Raw genomic sequence first — 19,460 nt, 5'->3', positions numbered from 1 at the left:
AGCCGGATTCACATCTGTGTGACCCAAAGGCAGAGCTGTATCCACAGCTGCCAGGAGAGCCATGGAGAGCTGCCAGGTGTCCTGGGGAACAATTAAGACACAGGCATAGTCACAATGGCTCTGCACTGCTCTAACCCCTGCACCCAGAATCTTTCATCCCACTTATTCCAGCAATGGAGCTGGCTGCTGAGTCAAAAAGTCACTCCTCCCATCTGTTCAAAGGTCAGACAACTGCTTAATGAGGATGCTGAAGAGGGAGCCTTAAAATCAGATAAAAGGACCTTCCAAGGCCTTCAAGAAGTAGCTATGGCCCACTTTACCTACTGCTGCAAACACACCAACGACCACAAGGTGGTGAAAGAGTAGCACCATCATTGCAAGGAAAAAGGCAATTTTATTCTTTCAAGAACACACACCAACAGGTGAGAAGAAACACACAGGCTATGCCTGGTCCTAAGCAGGGGTCTGAGATGAGGCCAGGCCTAACCAGTGCGTGGGGCTCCCTGTGGTCCTGGGAAGAGGATTTGTTCTGTTAGCACCAGATACTGCTGCAGGCACAGCTGCATGCAGACAGGACAATGGCGGCCCTGCGTCTCCACCTGAGAGATCTGGGGAGGGGCTGGCAGCAGAAGGCTCCCTGCAGGTGGTCACCTGAGTGTGGTTCTCAAATTCACAGACCAGCCTGTCCCCCAGCCCCCTGTAAACATGAGAGTGGGCTCGTGACTGCCAAGCCCTTCAGGACAAGATGAGGGTCCGAGATGTGTGGCTGGGCTTCAAGCGGCCCAGGATCTGCCGGGCTTTCTCCTGCATGAAGAGCTGGTCCCTGGTCCCTCCGCAGGCCACCATCTTCCAGGCACTGGTCATCTGGGAGGAGGCATGAAGGTTACAATGCAGGCAGGGGCAGCGCACTCCCAGGGAACCCTGGTGGAAGCGAGCCTGGGAGGGGTGGGGGCCGTTTCTATGACTCAACCTCTGGAAGCCAATCTCCTTGTGCTCTTCCCCAACTTCCTGGGGAAGTCACTGCTGCCTCTGGGCATGGAGGCTGGACCACAAGACATGACCACGCCCCTCTGTGGTACCAGCTTCCATGTGAGAAAAACCTACAGCCATGCAGGTGGGGAGGAAGGATTCACACGTGCAGATGTGTACACACGGGAGCAACCAGGGTAGCCCCCACCCTCAGGGACAGCCAGGTGCTAAGCAACTAAATCCAGAGACGAGTGAGACCCCTGCCGTGAAAAAGGGACTTGTATGGCGGGGGTTGCTGGCATGAGGGTTCTCTGAGGGAGTGGCATCGGGACTGACAGCTGAAACCTAAGTTGATCAGGAATCCAGGCAGAAGCAACAGCCTGTGCAAAGGCCCTGCGGTGAGAGGGCAGCAGAGCAAGCCCCCAAGGGTGGTGCCACACAGGCGAATGGCACTCACAGGAGCAGGGGCAGGGGCAGGGGCTGGGAGGTGGCTTCTGGGTTTCTGGGCCGTCGCCAGCTTCTCGGGCTTGGCCTGCAGGAAGCCCTGGTTGAGCAGGCTGTTGTCTCCTCTGATCCCTGGCAGGATAAGGCTGGAGGAGCCGGACGGCACATGTGTTGGCTGAAATCAAAATCAAGTGAAAGACTCACTATTTTGCCACATGTTCAAAAAATACCCATGGTCACATCCCCCAGCACACATCCTCCTGGCTGTGGCGACCTGAGGCACGACTTTAGCCTCGAAGCCCAGTTTTCACTTCCATGTGGGGAGATCACATAAAGATTAAGACAATATTTGGAAAGTGCCTGTTTCAGAGACCAGCACCCAGCACATGCTCAATAATGTTGGGTCCTTTTCCAGGAAGCTGGCTCCTCCCTGCCAGCATCAGGTAGAGACGAGGGTGCTCTGGTCTCTCCCGGGTCCCCAGCCAGTCAGAGCGATGCCGAGTCTACCAGCACCCACGAGGAGCTGCACAAAGCACCCAGGTCTGTCCAATCTCCCACTCAGCGTGGCCTTTACCCTCCTAACAGTCTGATGGGCTCGGGGCCCTTGTCACAGGCAGGGCCTGAGGCGCGGGGCCTTGAGAGATCTGAGAGCCAGTGCTGGGTCGGGACTCAACCCAGGTGCACCGCTCCAAATCCTGTGCTCTTAACCACTTGCCAAACGGTTTTTTCTTTCTGGTAATTACTTTATGTGCCCTACATGATGCCAGCTGCAGGTCTGGCTAGAGGGACCAAGTCCAAACAGAGGTTTCTCTGCAAGGACTGTGGATATCTGCAAGATCCACTCAGGAAATCCATTCCATCGCGACCCCCATGCCCCTCACTGCCTCCCACTGGGCGCTCGGGGAAGACAGCTCGCCCCTTTCCCGGCTTCAAGAGATCAACATTGTGGCATGGTTTCTGAGGACCTCGTCTGTGTGTAGGCAGCAGCCCCCTTCCCAAGGTCGGCCTGGGAACTGGAGAGCACCCAGCCCGGGACTGAGCACCCACCACCTGGCTGTACTTAAGGCCTGTCCTTGACTCTCCAGGGTCACCCCCATGAGTAAGAGCCCAGTGAAGGTGCTGGGGACCCAGACCCATGGTTTTCACAAGTATTCTAGCAAACTTGTAAATAAAACTTTCTGCTGAGCAGCACACGGAAGGCACTTCCAAGAACCACCAGACCACTCCACCTCCAGGGTCCGCCCACCGCTTCAGGGCCCCAGAGGCAAAGGCCTGCAGGGAGAGCCCATCCTCCGGGGGCAGAAGAGCCTCCGCAGCTCCCCGGTGGGGACAGCGACTCTCAGCCCCTTACCAAGGACAGAGTCTTGGGCAGTGAGGACATCATCAGCTTCCCATCCTCATCCACGATGTCAAGAGCCAGGGACTTGCGGACTTTCTTGATGGGGCTCCGCCGCAGCTGGGGGGAGGGGGGGAGGGGAGGAGGCAGTCAGGGCTGGGCTGGAGAGGATGTGCTGGAGGGGCTCAGGGGGACACAACAGTGGCCCCACTGAAGACTCCACACCCAGGGTAGACTTTCCTGCCGGATGCTACAATGGGAGCCAGGACACAAACACCAACCACCACCCAGACATTCACTCTTCACCCCTGAATGGTCCCAGCAGACTCCCCGTCTCTAACACCCCCTTCCCAAAACAGGCCCAAAAAATAATCCAAGTCCCACTAAAACCATCACCCATGGGCAGTAACATGGAGACATAAACCCCACTGTTGGCCCTCTATCAAACCCCTGCACCTCCCATCCTCAAGTCGGGGGCAGGGGGGGGGGGGGAGGCTCTAATACTAGGGCGAGGCCCTGGGACTAACAGGACCCCAACCCAGCAGTGTGCCCCAAACAGGTGCAGTCCTGGCTCAGAACCACCATCCAACACGGAGGAGAGGCCCAGGAAGGCCTGGGGTCAAGTTCTCTCTACCTACATCTACCTACAATACCCCGTGGCCCCAGCCAGGGGGTCCCCCCAGCCGCCTGCCCACCTTCCTCCACTCGCTCCCCATAACCTCCACCTGCCACCCTGACCCATTCCCATCTTCCTGCCTCTCCTCAGAGGAGAGCCTCCGGGGGAAAGGAGCACAATGAACTCCCACTATCAGGAAACCACAGGAAGGGCAGCGGGGGAGAGGCTGGCCTGGGAGAGCGTCTGCCCCGGCCTCTGCTTCCAGGGTGCCTGCCAGCTCTCCACCTCACCTGAACTGACCCTGCTATGGCCCAGACACCGGCCAGCTCCCTCTGAAGGGTTTCTCTTGGAAAACTCCCCGTGTCCCTCTCTGCCACGTGCACCGAGTCACCAGTGTGTCTGCCCACTGAACTCCAAGAGGGAGCAACCATGCCCGGGTCTGCACTGCTCTATCCCCTGCACCCAGCCTGGGCCCACTGCACAAGGGACACAACGCTGAGCAGCTAAGGGACAGTTCCAAGAGGAGGGGAGGGCCCCAGACACCAAGGCCTCCCCTTGGCTAGTCTCATGGATAACCATTCGGGGAAGCGAGGGTCTGGGGCAGCTCCACTTCCCGACGTCTCACTTTCACCAATTGTCCAGACGTGCTCCCAGCCACCTCTCTCATCTCCCTTGGCTCCTGCCACCCTGGCCGCCTCACCCACTCACCCCAGCCTTCCTCTTCTGCTTCTCCGGCCTCACTTGGTCCTCGATGGTGAGCTCGATGCCGGCCTCGGAGCGCAGCACCTCCTTCAAGTCCTCCTCCAGGTGCGGGGTCTGGGGCTGGGGCAGAGAGGGCCACGTGAGGCTCCCACGCTGCCAGATACGGGGCAGAGCCACGCTCCGGCTGTCCCGGGCCATGCAGGAAGGAGGTCCAGTGCTGGGGCACTGGCCTCATGCACACACCATTCACTGTCCTGCTCTGGACAAGCAGACACTGACCCCAACGCCCCGGCCAAGTCACCACAGCAGCCCTCAAACAGCTGTCGTCTCCCACAGGGTAGAATGGAGGCTCAGTGAGCAAGCCTGGCCCAGGGTCACACAGCCGTGGAATCAGAACCTGGACATGCTCAAAGCCCAAACTCCCTCACCACGTTGTTCCTCACTAATGCAGACGCTTGGTCCCACTCCCCTTTCTCAAGCCTGGGGGCTCCAGGCGACCTCTCGGGCCTCAGGCAGCAGAGACCAGAGAAAGGCGAGCGCCCCCTAGCAGAGGAAGGGGAGGTGCACTGACACCACCTCAGAAGTCACCCTGAGGCCCTGCACTGTCCTCCTATTGCCCAGGTCAGATTGGGAGATTGACCCTCCCAAGCCCGTGTGGAGAGCACGCAGATACAGGAGCCAACCCCCCTCAGACAGGTGAGGGCAGAGCTCACTGTACCTGGCCTGGGCCCGTTTAACTCCAATCAGCTGCACCACAGGACGGGACACCACAGGCCCACTGCCAGGCCTTCACGAGAACCCCACACAGTGAGGGGAGAGGAAGCCAGGGGGGCCGCTGCAGACTGCTCACAGGCCCAGGGCTTCTCTGCGACCAGCCTTCTCTCACCTCCAACTGAAACACTGCCTGTCTCAGAGCCCCAGGTGCCAGCTGTCTTGTCACTGGAAAAGCATGGCCATGTGATGACTGGGAGGGGCAGGGGGAGCTGGTGGTGTGTCCTTACTGGCCATCTCCAGCCCACCCAGGAGGGCTTTCCCAGGTTTGTAAAGAACCAGCAGTTAAGCAAAAGGCTTCGGCTAGAGTAGTGGTCGGCAAACCGTGGCTCGCGAGCTACATGCGGCTCTTTGGCCCCTTGAGTGTGGCCCTTCCACAAAATACCACGTGCAGACGCGCACATAGATTGAAACTTCCTGGCCCATGCACAGAAGTCGGTTTTCGGCCTGGGCGAGTCTATTTTGAAGAAGTGGTGTTAAACACTCAAGGGGCCAAAGAGCTGCGTGTGGCTCGCGAGTCGTGGTTTGCCGACCACTGGGCTAGAGGAATAATTTGCCACATCCCCAAATTAGTCCTAACATCTGAGCAAGTCCTCCTCTGTTCCAGCACCTTCCCGTTTTCTTCCAGCACGTACAATGTGCTCGAAGTATTTAGTTATTTGTGAATTCATGTGTTCAGTGTCCTCCTCCACCATCCACACTCTGAGCCTCACCAGGATGCTGTGAAGCCGTGTCTCCAACACCAGCCAGTGCTGGCCTGGCACGTCGTAGGTGCTCAGGGAAGGTCTAAGGAACTGATGAGTAACCCAGCCTCAGTTTCCCCATTTGTAAAATTAGGATAGCTGCAACTTCCCAGGGCTGCTGGAAGAACCCAATGAGACCGGAGAGAGGGCTCTGTGAACTGCAAATGGCTGGAGGAACCAGGAGACCACACGCACAGACCTGCCCACGTCACATACCAGGGGCTTTAGTGGTCCGTACTTCTCCAGAGCGTTCTTGAACGGGGTTGGTGTGTGGGGAGTGTTGTCCATGGAGTACTTCTGATCTGGGGTTACAAACCTGCCAGGGCCAGGAAGCAGGTTTAGTGACAGGGTTGGGGACAGTCACCAGATGCTCTCCCAGCCCCCCTCCACCGGGACCTCTGGCCTTGGCAACAGGGAGGAAACCCGCACACAGGCTCTTGTCCTCTGGCACTGGCCCACCCACCTCCCAACCCGAGAGGGTCTTAATCAGGGACTGAGAGGAAGGAGCCATCCCCGGGAACAGGAAAGAGGCTAAGAGGGTCCTGGAGACCCAGGTGGGTAAAAGAATGGCTGAGAATGCTGCTTGGTCATCAGTCTACAATGAGGACTTTCCATAAAACACAGAAGGCTGTGGCCAGCAAGGGAGGGTTGGGAGCGGGGGGAAGGAGGGAATCCTGGAGGCCGTGTGCCTTGGCCACCTCTCCGGAGATCCAGTGGCAACAGTGTCGTTAGGGAAAGGCCAGGCAGACACCAGGTGTGAGATGGTGAGGCCAACGCACATGCTGAACTTACCGTCTTCCCCAGTCTCCTCAGAATGACCACAGTGGGGACAGAAACGTGGAGGGAAAGCTTTAGCAGAGAGAAACCTAGGCAGGGTCGGTCCACAGGCAGAAACACTAGGAAGCTTCTAGCACATGTGGCCCCACCAATGTGTGATTTCTGCCTGCGATGGAAAAGCCTGCTGGGGAAGGGACAGAAGAGGTGCCTCACGGCCAGGCCACTGGTTGTGGGCAAACCTCGGCAGATGGCACGTGCCAGACTCCACCTGCACGAGGCCTGTGTGACCTTAGTCAACAGGAGGCATCACCACAGCCGAGTCCCACAGCCTCCCTGGGGCGGGTCCAAGGACATGACAAACACCCCAGATTATCGAGAACTCGGGGGCAGTGGCCAATCCTAGACACGCCTGCCTGGGGCTGCTGCTCCAGCCACTTCCCTGACCTGCCAGCCATTCCACAGGGAGGTAAAAAGCTAGAAGAGTACAAACCATTCTTTTCTTCCTTCCTTGGGACTGAGAGATTGGACAGGGATCACCCAGTCACTTGGTTCCCATATCCTTGTTACATTCCACCCCAGACACACACAGAGCCCTCTGTAAGGATGAGCAGACAGATCAGCGATGGTCAAATGGAAACACCTCAGTTCAAACCACAGTTCAAAGGGATGAATCTGAGACATGGCCCCAACATCTATGTGAGACACGGAACTTTTACAACAAACGTGAGAATTCTAGAAACTTCTGAAGTCACTGTGTCAGCAAGCCTGTTAGAGAACTGAGGGAGGCTGACTGAAAAGGGAACACATAAGATGGCTTGGAGATAAAAGAAATGCAATTCTGGAAGCCAGAGGACCCAGCAGATGGGAAACAGCAGAAAACATGGGGGCGGGAGGGAATGATAGAGGGGTGTCACCCAGAATTCTATACCCAGCAAAAATGGCTTTCAAAAATTAAGGCAACTTCTCAGCTACACACAAGCTGCAAGAATTCATCCCCAGCAGGCTCCCACTAAAGAATGTTCAAGGATGGCCTGCATACGGAAAAACCTACCACCAGGTGGAAATAAGGACCTACAGAGGACGAAGAACATGGAGATCTTTGTGTGGAGGAAAACAGAAGTTGGAGCAGCAGCAGGAACATAGATGAGAAGGAAAAGGAGAAAAAGAAGTGTCATTTCCTTCTTTGGCCGCAGCGTATCTGCTGAAGGGCTCAGATTTAACAAGATTAAAACTAAATTTGGTTGATAATGGTTCTGAACAAGTACAGCTTTTATATGAGTTTGACCATTTTGAGTTTTGGTTTTTTTATTAATATATATTATTGATTTTTTTACAGAGAGGAAGGGAGAGGGATAGAGAGTCAGAAACATCAATGAGAGAGAAACATCAATCAGCCGCCTCCTGCACACCCCCCACTGGGGATGTGCCCGCAACCAAGGTACATGCCCTTGACCGGAATCGAACCTGGGACCCTTGAGTCCACAGGCCGACACTCTATCCACTGAGCCAAACTGGTTATGGCAACCATTTTGAGTTTTATCAATGATAAAGAAAATCTCTGTGCCCTGCCAGTGTGGTTTAGTGGTTGAGCATCGAACCATGAACCACGAGGTCACCAGATTGCAGGCTTGCTCCCCGGTTGGGGGCGAGCAGGTTGCCCATCGATAATGTTCCTCTCTCATCCCTGTTTCTGTCCCTCCCCCTTCCTCTCTTTCTAAAAATCAAAAACATTAAAAAAAAAAGAAGAGAGAGAGAGAGAAAAGATCTTTGCGAAAGTTTGTATTTTATATAGCAAAAATGTGAATCTTGGGACTGAATAGCTAATAAGATATTGGTGGAAGCATTTACACCCAGTCAGCTTGAAGCGTCTCCAATGGACCCTGCCAGTGGGAAATTTCCACGATGGGGAGAAGAGGAAAATGGGTTACCACAAGAAGAGTGTGACACTGTACCACCAAGACAGGGTTACTTTAACATGGATTTCATGAAGTGAATGAAGACAATAGCTTTCTGATCTAACACGAATGGACAGCAGGTTTGACTTGCCAAAAACTTTTTGTTATCTTAAAACAATTCCATTTTTGACATTTGCAATGAAAGACCAAATGTTACCAGAGATGACAGTTTGAGTGCTTGGAATTTTTTTCAGTTTGATTTGTAGGAATATGACCTTGTGGAATGTTAACTGTAATAAAATTTCTAACACTTAAAAAAGAGAATCATGAATATACAAGGAGGCCTACAACCTGTCTGGGCTTGGAAGGCGGATGCAGCCTTCACTTCTGACTGAGCAGAGACAAAAACTGTGGGCACTTCCGTCCTCCACATAAGGCTCCTCAAACAGTGGATTTGTGCTTGAAATGCATAAAGAGAGATTAAGTTTTTCATGACAATTTGGACCCTCTCCATTTTCGAGATTAGAAAACCACCAGATTAAAATATAAGAAGAATCAGCAATGGTAAAGCACCAGACTATCCTGACAAAAATGAAGAGGCGTGGTGGCCAGGAGGCTGCCTTCGATAACAGATTCTCAGGTGTTTTTCCAAGGATGCCCTTTCCCCACCAGTGATCTGGCCCCCGGCCCTGCTGGGGGAGGGACAGGTCCTACACTCCTGGGCCGGGGTGGGGAGAGGGGGAGGCGGGGCACGCCACAGCACTCACGCAGTGTGTTTCTGGTGCAGAGGCGTCTTATCCCGGTGCAGGGGCGTGGTGACCACCACCTTCTGGCTGCACACGGGGGTGGATGTCAGCGAGGGGCTCTCCAGCTCCAGCGTGTCCTGCTTGTTCCAGAAATTCAAAAACTGCCAGGGAAGACAAAGGAAACAAGACAAAGAGATGACCTGCAGGTGGGACGAGACCCTCCAGACACTCCCTTCCTCCCCCCAGTCTGCTGACAGAGGTCCCTCCTGATATGGGAGACTCCCCTCCAGCCAGGAACCAGAGAAAAAGGCCGAGACAGATCAGCAGGCGCCCACCCGGTAGGTTCAGGTATCACTGGGCTTGTCATGGCCCATCCCCACTTTGCCAGGCTGCTGACGGTGCACTTAGGACAAAGAACACAGACAGTGTGGGAACAGCTCTTAAAGGACCTGTAATGGACAAGGGACGGCCATGGCGGGCGGCAGTGCTGATGTTGGCATTAAAGAGCACCTTCTCCTGCCAGAGCTACACACTTTACACCAAGAACTTCGTGTTCTCAGACCCTTGAGGTATAGGTACTATTGTAAACCCCTTTTTAATAAGAAAACTGAGGTTTAGAGGAAGTTAGACTCTTGTGACTTCAGGACTCAAACCCAGATCGGAGCTAAGTCTGAAGCATTTCCTTCTCCGTCTCTGCCCCTGGCAGTTTAGGTCCATCTGCTGGCCACAGGTCCACCGCCCTGTGCGGGGTTCCCGGAGCAAGGTGGCCACCCCATCCCATCATCCTGGGCAGCTCAAGGCTCTGCTGTCTTCCTTCTCCAGCCCGCAGTCCTCACTTGGGGTCCAATATGGGCTAAATGTGCTCTCCCCAAATTTACATATTGAAGTCACATGACTGTGACTGTATTTGAAGGTATAGGCTTTAAAGAGATAACTAAGGTAACATGAGGTCATGTGAGTGGGCCCTAATCCAATAAGACTGGTGCCCTTAGAAGATTATAAGAGGTAAGAGATTATGAGAAGACAGATTATGATCCAGACCTACCCAGAGGGAAGACCATGTGAAGACACAGGGAGAAGTCAGCTATCTGTAAGCCAAAGTGAGAGGCCTCAGAAGGAACCAACCCTGCCCATTCCTTCCAGAACTGAGGAAATAAACTTCTGCTAAGCAACACAGTGTGGTACTTTGTTATGGCAGCTCTAGCAGGTGAACACGGAGTTCTCTTGGAAAAACAAGCATCCCCAACAATGGGCCTGGCCTCAATCCCTCTACTGCAGATGATGGTGTAGCCTCCTGAAACATGCCACCTCTGGCCCTGCTTCCTCTCACATCCTCTTGGGAGGGAGGAGCCTCCACACACCCTGTTCCTGTCCAGGACATGGGAACTCTAAGACCTGCCTCTCCCCCACCCCTCCAGTGCATCATTGCAAAGCCCTGCTGCCCCATCCCCCCACAGTCCCCAGGGCAGTACATACCCCTCAGTTACACCTTAGCCCTCCAAGGCTCCTGCCCCATGCCATCACCCCCCCACCCCCCCGCCCCTCAATCCCTCCTAGCTCTGGACTTCACTCACTCACTCACTCACTCGCCCTCCCCATCCCTACACCTTTGTTCAGACACCATTCTCCAGAAAGCTCCCCCACCCCGTCACCCTCACACCCACCTCTAGGAAAGACAGGGCCCCTCCTGAGCAGTACTCAGAACACAGTACTCCCAATTGCTATCATCAGAGCTCTCTCCACACTACAATCTGCATCAGCTCATTCATCATCAGCCTGTCCCCAATACTAACTGCCCTCTTCAGGGGCAGGACTGTCCTTGCCACCTCTGCTCCCCAGGGACAAAGAAGCTGATATGAAATAGGTGCTCAATAAATTGATTCTTTTACCAAATACTGAGCCCCTTCCCTTCTCTGCCCAGTTATCACCCACTACCCTCAGCTCAAGCAATTCCTCCTCCTCATGGAAGCCTTCCTGGATGACCTCCTCCCCTCAGACGAGATGCAGCAAAAGCCTTTTCCTTCATTCCATTTACCATGTTTACTTGGGTCTTTTATTATTTACTGGTCTTCCTGCCAGAATGTAAGCTTCATGAGGGAAAGCAGGCCTGTGTATGCTCACCCTTCATCACCAGCCCTCCCACATGGCAGACAACCCAGGAGTACATGTGCCTGCGTGCAAGGCCCTGCACTGGGAACTGGGAGTCTGCAAACAAAACCCAGCGAGCCGTTGGGGTGGGGTCCACACACCTGGGAGGGCGAGAAGGGCAAGGTCTTGACGGGTGTGCTCTTGGGGGTGAGGCTGTTGCAGGAGTCCAGGAAGGACAGACTGGCGCTGTTCTCTGTGACAGGGGACAGGGCAACACGCCTCTTCTTCTGCCGCTTGAGCACGGAAGGCGGGGTGCCAATGCCCAAGCCCCCCACTTCAGTGCTGGGGGAAATGGGGATCAGCTCGCCCCGGCTGCCCCGGCTCAAGTCTGAGATGGTGTGGCCGTCCAGGCGGTACTCAGTCACGCTGGGCCCCGGGGCAATAGGCTGGAGAGGCGAAGGGGCCGGCCACTGCGATGGCTGTGGCTGCTCTGGGCTGCTCTGGATGCTGCCCTCTGGGGACGGCTCCTCGGGGAGGTCAAATTTACTCAGGTCACACCAACCATCGGGGTCCTGCCCAGAGAGGAGGGGTTAGTAATCACTGCAATTTGTCTGCTTTTCTTCCAGCAGACATGAGGACTTACTCACTGAAGGAAAATACACGAGTGCCAAGTATGATCCCATAGCCCAGGAACAATCATCATTAACAATTTCTCCCATTTCCCCAAGGAAATGTAAATCTTCTATGCCTGCATATCTATGTTTGTAAATAAAACTGAAGGTATGTTGTGCATAAGGCTGCTGGCTGTTATTCGAAAAATGTTCCATGCACTATTTAAAATATAAAAAATACAAAGAAACCCAAATATCTATCAATAAGCTAAATAAATAAAACATCACTGAGACCCCATGTTCACCTGCCCGCTCACATCCTCTGCCTTCAGGTGGGAAACCACTTCTGGAATTCAGAATTTACCCTTATCATGCATTTCTAGTATTTTGCATGTTTTTAACGTTAGTATAAATCACCTGTATATCCTGCTTTTTGTTCCATTTAAAATGTCTGTAAAGCAGAAATAATCATGCCTATTTCTATTACCTATGAGTTAAATGTTTACTATGAATAAAAAGTGAAAATTTTCCAACTTTTATAATCATTTTTATGACTGCAAAATACTCCACCGTATGACTATATCAGTTATTAAACTGTTTTATGAACATCTTGTATATAAATCTTCTCCTGCATGTTTAGGTTTTCCGTCAATATAGATCACCACATGTGGAAGTCACGGGCGCAAGGCTGTGGCCACATTCCTGGAGAGGAGGCAACTCCTGTGCTCCTCATGGTGCTCCCTCGCCCCTTCACAGAGGCCGTCTCCAATCCCAGCAACCTGCTCGGAGAGCTTTCCTTTCCCCCTTCCACACCGAGGAGCCCAGGCCAGAAAAGATGCATCTGCCCACTGTGTCTAAGAGCAATCAATCCTGAGAGGCACACCCAGACCTTGTCCAGACAAAAGACTTGGACAGAAGCTTCCACTTTGGTTCCTGGAGGGTCTGGCCCTGTGTGAACCTGGACCCCAGTGATGATTTCTGGTCCATGAGACTCGCAGGAAGGTGGGGCAGTTTGTTCCTAGTGGTGGAGGCCAGCTCAGGGCAGTGCTGACTCGGGCCCACTTTCAGCACAAGCCCCACAAGCTAGGGGAGGCCCTAGAGTTGATGGCATCAAACAGAAGCACATCCTGCAAGAACTTCCTGCAGGTGCTGCAGGGAAGCGAGCGAGAGCCGTTTTCTTACAAATGTTGTAGCTCCTTTATCGGCTGCTGGGCCTGAACTCAGGACCCTGGCACTCACTTGCTGTGTGATGCCAGACAAGCCTCCTGACCTCTGACCTTGGGATCCCCTTACTGGTGATGAGCCCACCACCCACTTCACAGGGCTGTTAAAGGACTAACAGAGAGCAGGTATGTAGGTAGCCAGTAACAAGGCTGGCACATAGTAGGCACTCAAATGTTAGATATTGTAATTACTAAGCATTGATCCTCCCATACACTGGGTGCTCCCCTCCCTCCTTCTCTGCGCCCAGTAACTGGAGGAAGATGCAGAACAGGCTGAGGATGGAGATGGCAACACAATGAAGTGCCAACAGCGCTGGGCACAGCTCTCATCTCAACAGTCCCCTTAGGGCCCAGAAGGACCGGGCCTCACGTGGCAGCCTCGGAGCTGGGTGCTGCAGATTGAAGAACACTCAGGCCTGCTTCTCAAGATACTGTGAAAATCCCTAGGAGTGGAAGGGACACAGCAGACAGACCCTGTAGCTGGGTCCAGTCCCAGCCACTGGGCTAAAAGATGAGACGCCGAGTCAGAGGGTTTTAGAGATAGCTCCCTAGGGACCGCGCCACCCAACCACCATTAAGCAAGACACTGAGAGCACAGCACAATGGTCAAGATCACCCAGCTGACTTGCTGTGTGACCTTGGGTACACAACTTGACCTTTCTGAGCCTCAGTCTCATCTACGAAACAGAGAAAGGACACACCTCACCGAATACTGGGTGGACTGTACATCAAGCTCAGAGGCTGGCATTTAACAGATGTTCAATGAATGTCATTATTTTTACCAGTGAGGGGAAGGGCCAAGTGGGAAGGTGAATGTACCAAACTCCACTGCCCCTATCTGTGTTAAATTCCTGAGTGAGATGTAACTGTCAGTGGTTAGTTATATAAGTGAATGCCTGGGCTCTTAGGAAACACACACGGAGATATTAATGGATAAAGAGGAACAATGTATGTAACCAGCCAGGCCTCTTGCCCATCACCTCCTGAAACCCATTCCGCACACAGGCCTGGCTGATGCAGCGGAGAGCTGGGATGTCACACCAAGAGGTGCATCCCCCACTGCAGAGCTCTCTCCCATGGGGCACAAACCCACAGCCAGCTCGGCCTTAGGGCTACACCACCTGAGTAATCAGAACCCACTCACTGCTCCAGCCCCACCAGTCCCCAGGTCCCTCTCCAGGGACTCCCAACCGTCTGTGGTGCTGCAAACACCATGCTCAACTGTGCTGTTATCGGCTCAAACACCCTCCCCCGCCATCATCCCTCAGAACTCAGAGCGCAGCCTCCCCTGGGCAGCCCTCCCACCCCACCCCGTGCTGTACATCGTGCGTCAGGAGACTCCTGAGGGCAGGGACCATGTGGCAGCTCAATGTCCCAGGCCCTGGCTGCAGGCTGGGCACTTAGCATCTGCCCAGTAAATGCTATTGGGAGAATGAGTGACCACAAGGATGCCCGCCCACGAGAGGACTCCCTGCTGGGGGTGCTCTGGGCCCGCTGGGAAGTGCTGTGACCAACATTACCGACTCGATCAAGTCCAGGGCTTCCGAGAAGCTGGACCCCTCGGCCGGAATCAGGAGGTTTGCAGCCTCCACCACCCACTTATATGGCAGGCTGAGTTCTGGCGAGGAGCCCTCCTGGTCTTCACGCTTGGGGGTGTTGTCTAAGGGCTCTGGTGTGCACACTCTGTCCAGCTCTGCGGGGACAGCTTCCTGCTCCTCAGCAGGGGTTGCTGCTGTGGCCTCCTCCTCACTGCTTTCCTCTTCCTTCATGGCAGGGAGCGCTGGGGACCAGCTGGTCCCAAGACTTCCCTGTTGGGCACAAGGGCACACCGTTTATGGAGTTTTTGTGACGAGATAAAGATCATGCCATATTCTAGCTAAAAATCGCACAACCTGAATCGAATAAGGAACCCAAATTGAGAGTCTCTAAAATAACTGTCCTTACTATATGCCTTGAAAATATCAACATCATGAAAGACTGCAGTTAAAAGTGGACAAAAGATAGGACAACTAAATGCAATGTCTAATCCTGGATCAGGAACGGGAAGAAATGGAATATGGACTATAGATTAGATAGAAGTAAAAAACAAAGGTCCTGAACCAGTGTTAAATTCCCTGAATTAGACGTTAACTGTACTGTGGTTATGTAAGTGAATGCCTGGGTTCTTAGGAAACACGCTGAAATATTAGTGGATAAAGAGACACAATGTATGTAATTGACCTCCAAATGGCTCAGATAAAAGATAAAAGTATGTGTAAGAACGACAAAGCAGATCTGGCAAGTGTCAAAAACTAAAAATGAACCCAGTACAGGTCATGTAAGAGTTCTCTGTACTATTCTTGCAACTTTTCTGTACACTTAATTCGTGTAGAGAGCATTTGAGATCTTGCTTCCTGGACTATGTCATCAATTTGGCTGAAATAAACTCATTAAAAAATGAAAAATGAGTGTATACTAATTTTGTGACAGGGAAAATAAAAACACAGGAAAATCCTTCATGGCAATAGCTCTCCTGGCAGAACCTTAGAAAGCTTCACACATGAACCTGGCACACAGACCCCAGTGTAGGGGTCTGTGGTTAAGAGGCCACGTTGAGAGCGAAGAGCAAGGTCCCGTGTTAAGGGGGCACAATGGCGTCAGGGAGAGAATGCAAGCTCCGGATTCAGACAGAACTTTGCCACTTACTAGCTGACCTTGAACAAGGTGGAAAGAGAAATCTTTAAGACAGTGAGATATAATATAGCCTCATTTTTAACTTATTACCCTTAATAATAAGGGAGAAATTTGTCATTGCAAACACTGACCAGTGGGGAAAACAGGAGGTGCTCCCATCTACACATTAACAGGCAAAACTATTCTGGTAAGCAATCTAGCAAAAGGTATTAAGAGGCTTTTTTAAGTGCTCGCTTTTGAAGCACATATGCTAAAATTGAATGGTACAGAGCATGACCCCTATGCAGGGAAGACATGGAAATTCATGAAGCATTCCATATCTTTTAAAGAGAAAAACAACAACAACACGTTTTTTAAGAATGTGACTATCCAGTTCTAAGAATTTCTCAAGAAACAACTGAGAAAACAAACTGATTTAGCTACAAGACTGATCCTTGAAAGTTTTGTTTCTAATATCAAAAGCATTAGATTTAACACAAAAGAAAAAGCACACAAAAAAGGAAAACAATTTTTTAAGTAAAATTTTTAAAATTGGATTTAACCTTAAATAACACACAGCCATTTAAACCATTCAAGTTTTGTTTCTAATGACAATAAACTGAATATAACCTTAACTTAATTAAATAACCAGCACAACAGAACCATTAAAATGCTATAAGGCCGAACCAACTCATTGACTAAGGACCGAGTCTCAGGGTCATGGTCTGGGCTCATCAGGCCCAGCAGCCGAAAGCCAAGTAGGAGTTTCAGAGACTGAGGGAGGTCTGTCCACTCTGCTCTATCCTGAAAGACAACTTCGCTGTTTGCTGGTTCACGATTACAGAAAAGACCAGAAAGCAGCATAGATGTGTGTCACCAACACCCAGCACTGTCAAATCTTCACACTTTGACATTTGCTTCAAATCTTCATTTTTTAAGATTCATGAGATCTATTTTTATTTATTTTTTAATATATTTTATTGATTTTTTACAGAGAGGAAGGGAGAGGGATAGAGAGCCAGAAATATCGATGAGAGAGAAACATCGATCAGCTGCCTCCTGCACACCCCCTACTGGGGATGTGCCCGCAACCAAGGTACATGCCCTTGACCGGAATCAAACCTGGGACCCTTGAGTCCGCAGGCTGATGCTCTATCCACTGAGCCAAACCGGTTAGGGCAGAGATCTATTTTTAATATATCAATAAGAAGTTCGCTCTGGGGTGTTGGGTTTCACTTTTACAATTGCAATGTAATACTAAACGATTCCATTCATATGCCTTTCTAGGAAACCATATAAAATTAAAATTACAGACAGAAAACAGATGAAGGGTGCCAGGAACTGAGGGTGGAGAAGGGCTGGAAGGGGCCCCAAGGGAGCCTGGGGGCGATGGAAAGGTGCTGTGCCTTGACTGTGGTGGTGGTTACATGACTGTATGTTGTTGTCATGACTCAGAAGTGTATCCCTCAACACAATGAATGTTTGCTCTAGGTGAATTATACTTCAATAAACCGGAATTTTTAAAATTGCAAACACGCTTTTAGTATGAAAAAGCCAGAAAGAGCAACAGGTAGGAAGGGAGGTGTTGGTAAGGACAGAGAACTCAATTTTATGTCAGCTTGCTCCGTCATGCTTCGTCTGTGGGCAGACAATTGCCAGGTATGTGCAGACGTGTGTGTGACAAGGAAAGGCCCTAATGAGAGAGACGCGGCCACATGAGACCCTAATGAATGGCCGTGGGCAAGGTGAAAAGGGCAGACAGGTGTTAAATGACACGGTGATGGGTAACCCTGCCATCAACCGTACCAACCAACCTGGAGCCAGGCCAGTGCTGGGAGCCCCGGGCAGCGTCTCACCTGGCCTTCCGAGGGGTGGGCACTACGGTGGCTCTCCTTGTCCTCGAGCTCCAGTAGCAGGTACACGGGGGGCTTGCAGTCTTTGGACTCGCTCAGGAAGCCTCCTGTGTCCACCTTCCTTTTGATGGTGGAATTCCAGTGATTCTTCACAGCGTTGTCTGTCCTGAGGGGGCAAATGAGAGACCTTTGAACCCCGTGGCCTGTGTGCCACCAATCACATCACTGACCACCCTGAGCTGAGCTCCCACTTCTGTACATGAGGGTTCAACCTGAGGAACTCGAAGGTGTCTTTTAGCTCTAAGATGAAGTCACACACGTTTCTAGCACTTAACCATTCCCAGAGCATTTCCACTCACTTCTGCTAAGTCCTGGTACCCAGGAGTAGAGAAGTGCCCACACACAGTAGGCACTTCTTTCTTTGAGGCTCCAAGCAGAGTGCTTTGTCCTTGGATTGCGAACAGAGAATAACAGCTTGGCTGAGCAACCAGTCTAAAAGGAGGGTCTCTACCTCTGGTCACTCCCGCTGCAGACCATCAGGAAACACCCACACACAGCATGTACCACATCAAGGCCAGACTTTGAGTCCCCATCTTGCTGGGCCCCTGCCCTATTCTTCACCCCTCCTCTCACAGGCAAGAGCCCCTTTCCTCCATAAACCCCTGTAGCTTTAACCTCTGCATCTCAGGTTCCTTCTAGGAAACCTGACCCAAAACACCTCCCAGCCCTCCCGCCCACAATGATCAGATCTGGGTGCTCCAAGCTATAATGCACTTCGTCCTTTTGCTCTCATATATTTACAGAGTGCCCATTACATGGCAAATACTGCTCTCTAGGCACTGGGGACACACTGGCAAGGAAGACGGGTGGCTACATTTAGCGTCTACTCTAGTAGGAGAGAGGGGCATCATGGTCTAATTACAATTGGGGTACAAACTGCTCAGAAGACAGGTGGGAGCACTGTGGCCAGGTCACCATGGACCGACCAGAGGCTGGAAGGACAGAAAGCTTCTCTGAGGAAATGACACTCGTGCTGAAAACTGAAGGATGAGAACACACTGGGTATAAGGCAGGGGTGCCCAGGGGCATCTCAGAGAAAAGCTCACTGTGTATAACAAAGAGAGGGACCAAGGCAAGGCTGGTGGGGTGAGCCGGGCCAACAGGCCACAGTGGGAAAGAGGCCGGGTCTTCAACCCCAGTGCTAGGAGAAGCTCCGGAAGGACAGCATGCTCGGGTCTGAGTGTGAAGCAGACCCATTTATACTTCAAGGGAAATACACCAGCTGACATTCCACCTCCTCTACCTCTCAGGACCCCAGTGTCATGAGAAAAGAAGGATTAAAAATAAAGCAAATTAAGGTAAAAATGCACAAGGACAAAGAGAACAGGGTAGAAGACAATAGCAAACAATAGTTTTACGCTTCCAGAAATTAGAGAACACGTAGGGGCACGATAAGCCACTTAGGAGACTGGGAATTGATCCGGAGGAAGATTCTGGCAAGAATGGAGCCAAGTCTTCCCAATGCTCCTTGCGACCCCAAGAGGCTCAGGGCTTGGAGGGACCAGGCCCAGGGAGGAGCAGGATGAAAACAGAGCAGTGGTTTGGACATCCAGATGCCAGCCTTGACCTCACAGGCAGGAGGGAGGTTTATTCTCTAGAAAAAGACCAGTCTGAAGGACTCACGCGTCTCTGGGTGAAGTGAACAACTCCAGAGAAGACTGGAAGAACATTCAGCCACAAGGCTCTCCCCGACCTGGGAACCTCACCCTGCCTGTCACCACTGTCCCCAAACCCCTGGAAGTCGCTCACCTTCCCGGCAGCATCTTGGCGATCTCGGCCCAGCGGTTGCCCAGCACCTTGTGGGCCTCACAGATGATGCGGTCCTCCTCCTCGGTCCAGCAGGACTTTTTCACCTCGGGGTTGAGGTGGTTGTGCCAGCGCTCACGGCACTGCTTTCCCAACCGGCCCTTCAGGTGCTTGGCAATCAGTGTCCACTGCTTCGTGCCGTACTTCTTAACCAGCTCGATGACCTTG

At 52.2% G+C, this 19,460-nt stretch overlaps 1 protein-coding gene across 1 annotated transcript in view; it reads right to left on the bottom strand.

The window, feature by feature from the left end:
* Window positions 1-376: 376 nt before the first annotated feature.
* MYBL2 (MYB proto-oncogene like 2) overlaps window positions 377-19,460 on the bottom strand; it is a 28,467-nt gene continuing 9,383 nt past the window's right edge. Inside the window, exons 5-14 of the mRNA XM_080684813.1 lie at window positions 19,236-19,456; window positions 17,430-17,592; window positions 14,442-14,729; window positions 11,249-11,659; window positions 9,021-9,160; window positions 5,798-5,897; window positions 4,074-4,187; window positions 2,765-2,869; window positions 1,427-1,588; window positions 377-864 (exon numbers count right to left, since the gene is read on the bottom strand). Of these exons, the coding sequence (XP_080540939.1) occupies window positions 736-864; window positions 1,427-1,588; window positions 2,765-2,869; window positions 4,074-4,187; window positions 5,798-5,897; window positions 9,021-9,160; window positions 11,249-11,659; window positions 14,442-14,729; window positions 17,430-17,592; window positions 19,236-19,456 (1,833 nt within the window). The 3' untranslated portion in view covers window positions 377-735. The remainder of the gene's footprint in view (window positions 865-1,426; window positions 1,589-2,764; window positions 2,870-4,073; window positions 4,188-5,797; window positions 5,898-9,020; window positions 9,161-11,248; window positions 11,660-14,441; window positions 14,730-17,429; window positions 17,593-19,235; window positions 19,457-19,460) is intronic.

The sequence above is a fragment of the Plecotus auritus genome (assembly GCF_963455305.1).
Source record: "Plecotus auritus genome assembly, chromosome: 8".
NCBI lineage: Eukaryota > Metazoa > Chordata > Mammalia > Chiroptera > Vespertilionidae > Plecotus > Plecotus auritus.
Note: the sequence above shows the minus strand (reverse complement) of the source record. Positions and strands in the feature narration are given on the sequence as shown.